This window comes from Cibotium barometz, chromosome 51, assembly GCF_041138505.1.
Source record: "Cibotium barometz isolate CiBa-2024 chromosome 51, ASM4113850v1, whole genome shotgun sequence".
NCBI classification, from domain to species: Eukaryota; Viridiplantae; Streptophyta; class Polypodiopsida; order Cyatheales; family Cibotiaceae; genus Cibotium; species Cibotium barometz.
This window is the reverse complement of record NC_141096.1, coordinates 22,897,887-22,901,781: the sequence shown is the minus strand read 5'-3', so window position 1 is coordinate 22,901,781 and position 3,895 is coordinate 22,897,887. Positions and strand designations below refer to the sequence as shown.

Genomic DNA, 3,895 nt, shown 5'->3' with positions numbered 1-3,895 from the left:
ATAGAGGAGAATATTTTTTTGCGAACTTATGTGTGTGAGCTTTTTAAACAATTTACGAGCTTTTTTTGAACTCTAGATTATTGGGGGAAATTTTTAAAAGAAAGAAGCACACTTTTAAAAAGGAGGGCTCAAGGAGTCCCAAAATTCCATCATGAGATTGGGGGTAGAATTTGACACTTTTGACATTGAAAACGAGTTCAGAGAGTCCAAAATGGTAGAATCAACTGTAAATACACCTATGTTCCGACCATTTGACATGCAGGAAAGAGGGTCCCTCTTTCTTGAATGTCAGCCGGGGAAAGATGGTTGAAACATAGGTGTATTTACAGTCGATTCTACGAGCTCTCTTTCTTGACTGGTAGAATCGACTGTAAATACACCTATGTTCTTTGACATGCAGGAAAGAGGGCCCCTCTTTCTTGAACGTCAGCCGGGGAAAGATGGTTGGAACATAGGTGTATTTACAGTCGATTCTACGAGCTCTCTTTCTTGAACGTTAGCCGGAGAAAGATGGTCGAAACATAGGTGTGTTTACAGTCAATTCTACCATTTTTGGGATTTCGGAGCGCATTTTTAATGTCAAAAGTGTCAAATTCTATAATCAAAAAAAGGTTACGAATTTAATGTATGTCTTTAAGCCCCTTAAAGTCCCCTTTTTCTAAATAGTGTAGCCCCTCAAATAATGTAGGATATGTGCAAACATCTTGATAGGTAAATATATTGTTGCTATGGTGTTGATCTTGATGCTATGAACTTGGTGTGAAGAAACTCCATACCTTTGGCCAAGTTTATGGGCGGGCTGGGATGTCCGGACAACAGACACGGTTTAGAATGAGCGGGACAATCTCAACGGCTCTCTCTCTCTCTCTCTCTCCTCTCTCTCTGTCTTGCCATTCTATTCTCCCACTGTTCTCTCACCGCAGCCGAAATTTCTTTTGCAGGCCATAGCCAGAGCTCTATCGAGTCATCGTATCTATCCTCACATCAGCTTCCATGGCGCTGCGCACCAGTAGACCCCCTGCTCTTCTCCAAGATGAAAACGCCCAAAATGCCCTGGCCTCCGGTGCGCGATCTCTCCTTTCTTGCTTCGTTTGCAGTTCTCATCCTCAGCTATGATTTTGGTTCTCTGAATCCGTGAGACGGAGCGCATAGTTGGGTAGGGTTTTTGTTTTCACGGAAAAAAGTCAGAGTTAGGACTAAGGTTTAAATGTTGATTTAGAACAGACAGGGTTTACAGTAAAAGTGCATGATGGTTTGCAGGTTTCCGTTCTCAATGAGCACATAGTAGGGTTAGGGTTTTTGTTTCACGGTAAAAAGCCAGGGTTAGGACGATGCTGATTGAGTTTACAGTAAAAGTGCATGATAGAATCAGGGTGTGGATGAACCAGAGGTTAGGGTTACTATCTCGCTGCCTTCTGCTTGCAGAGATTGCTCTAGAAGGCTAAGGCTAAGACTTTTCTAGCCGTTTTTCTCCTCTGATAAGTAGCAAAGGGCAGGGTTAAAGTCTGGCAGTACAAGAATCACAGGATAGCGTTATGGCTAGGGTTTGGCACTTAGAAGATGACGGACTAGGGTTTAGCCATACTCTCTTTTCAGTGGAAGTTAGGGTTAAATCAGATAAACCAGAGGTTAGGGTTAGGGTTTCTGCTTATTCATCACTCTTGATGACCACATAATAGGGTTTTTTATATTTAGAGGAAGCAGAAGCCAGAGCTATGGCAGAATTTTCTTGATTCTTTGTCCTGGCCATGTTTCAGCATTCAATTTGCACATATTAGGCATCAGAGTCTGGGTTAGGGATTATATTTAGGGTGAGGGTTCATCCCTGTTTTTCTGTGGTGCAGGAAAGGCGCCACTCCACGAGCGCAAAGGTCTGCAGCAAGTGCAGCAGCAGGGCCCTGTGGAGCGCAAGAAGCTCTCCAACATCACTAATCATGTGTTGCTGCAACCAAAGTTGGCCAGCAAGGGCGCTGCAGAGAAGGAGAGCTTTTCCGTCAGAGCAGATGCTCAGGATGCCATCATCACGTCTGCTGCCAAGAAGTCATCAAGGCCCCCACTGAAGAACATCAGCAATGGTGCAACAAAACCAACAGATGAGCCTGCATCCAAGCTTCTATCCAAACAGAAGGCTGAAGGGAAGCCCCAAAGCCAACCCTCTGCTCCCTCCTTCCATTTCCCACCGAGCTCCAAACTGAATCTGACAGAGGAGATGAAGAAGAAAGCTGCCATTTGGGCTGAAGAAGGGATTGAGAGTATCCAGTTCAGTGGAGAAGATATGGAAAAGCTTCGGCAGAAGCTGCAAGATGAAGGTCTGTGCAGTTATCTGATGGATTTCTGAATGTGGGAATGTCTTCACTGCTGATTGTCTGAGCTGATCAATACCCAATTATGCACTAAAAGGCTTGATTGTGCACTATTTCACGCTTGATTGTGCATTTTTCATGCATGATTTTGCACTAAAATGCCAAATGCTTTCTTTATCTTCTGTCTGTCTGAGCTGGTTATATGTCAAATTGTAATTCTAAGTTTTGGTTGTCTGCTGATTGTCTGTCTAAAGGCTGGGTTACTTGTAAAGTAAGCAGATCGCCTGTCTAAAAGTTTGGATTATCTGTTAATTAACTGAGGTGGATCGTATTGTTTGATATTTTTGTCAGAAATAGCAAAGCGTGTTGCCATGACTCACTGCCGTGTGCAAATCCCTTTCCCAAGGTTTCCAGCTCCACATAATGTGAGTATTTTTGGCTTCAAGATATCACCATATCTTCTCATAAAGCTCCTTTTTCAATGACTTCTATCATCTCTTGGGAGCCAGTAGATAATTTATTTAATCATTACATTTGCATTAGATTGCTTTCTTTGTTTTGCTTGCATTCAGTTCACTTGGGAGCCATCAGATGTTCTCGAACCTGACCTCTTGAATGATCTTCATGATGATGCAGTTTTTGATTTCAGAGGTAATCAGCAAGGACTAACCTAGAAGAACTAAACTGGTTTTTCCAAAGGCATGTATTACTGATGGCTTAAAGATCAAGCCAATCTGCAAAAATGTCATGGGCGTTCTGTGTTTTGGTGCAGGTCTAGATGCAGATATGGAAATTGGTGAAGCCTTGCTGGGGTCCATGGACTACTTCTCTGCGTGCTCGCCTCCAAGGTTCACAGAGGGTTGGCCTAAGATAAGGGAGGAGGCACAGCTAGAATAGAGGGTTGGTGGGCTAGTGTATGCAGGGAGCCAACTTTAAAGCAACTGCACAAAAATTGCTGATATGTATCAAATGGTTGGTTGGATTTGTGATTTGTAATCGGGTTCTCTCTTCCTTTCCGTTCTCTCCACTTTTGATCTCCTTCTGGCACAGTGTGTTCCCAACCTTGCTGAGGGTTCTGCCAAAAAACCATGGTTGCGTCCCACAGTTCAGTGATGGCTAGGCGCTTGGTGATGACAATGAATGGAACTATATCCTTACATTTTTTTTTGATCGATAATAATTATATATATATAAACTTAGAAAATGTCCTAAAGAACTGCAGTACAGCCAAGTAAAATCTAAACTACTTTTGTCTTTGATAAAAATTTTATGCAAAAAATCCCATCTCTCCTCCATCAAAAAACAAGAATGCTCCCAAGATATTTGATAACCCAGCAAGATGTTGGCTTCCATCGTTGCTTCAGTAGTGCAGCCACAAGGGGATCATTTTTCCAACATTCCCTCCTTAGACCAAATTTTAACAGTGGGTCTGGTTCCCATAGGGTTCTCTAAAAAAGCAACGAAAGTATGATCATTTTGCTTTTCTTTACGGTACCACCTCTAAGTTCTTGGTTCGAATTTGGGACGTCTCTTCTTCCTTCCCAACACTCACCTGTAGCATACAAATCAACATTAGGAACTCACTCCTAGTA

General features: G+C 42.6%; 1 protein-coding gene across 1 annotated transcript; it reads left to right on the top strand.

Annotated features, from left to right (window-relative positions):
• The first annotated feature begins 935 nt into the window (after window positions 1-935).
• On the top strand, window positions 936-3,299 carry LOC147609432 (uncharacterized). The gene is made up of 5 exons (XM_086787630.1): window positions 936-1,063; window positions 1,845-2,309; window positions 2,655-2,728; window positions 2,876-2,954; window positions 3,076-3,299. The coding sequence occupies exons 1-5, from the start codon at window positions 994-996 to the stop codon at window positions 3,198-3,200; spliced, it is 813 nt and encodes a 270-aa protein (XP_086643756.1). The 5' UTR covers window positions 936-993; the 3' UTR covers window positions 3,201-3,299.
• The last annotated feature ends 596 nt before the right edge of the window (window positions 3,300-3,895 follow it).

Coding starts and splice junctions, on each gene's coding strand:
- LOC147609432 (XM_086787630.1), top strand. CDS start 994: ATGGCGCTGCGCACCAGTAGACCCCCTGCTCTTCTCCAAGATGAAAAC. Junction 1,064..1,844: donor CCAAAATGCCCTGGCCTCCG/GTGCGCGATCTC, acceptor TCTGTGGTGCAG/GAAAGGCGCCACTCCACGAG. Junction 2,729..2,875: donor GGTTTCCAGCTCCACATAAT/GTGAGTATTTTT, acceptor GCTTGCATTCAG/TTCACTTGGGAGCCATCAGA.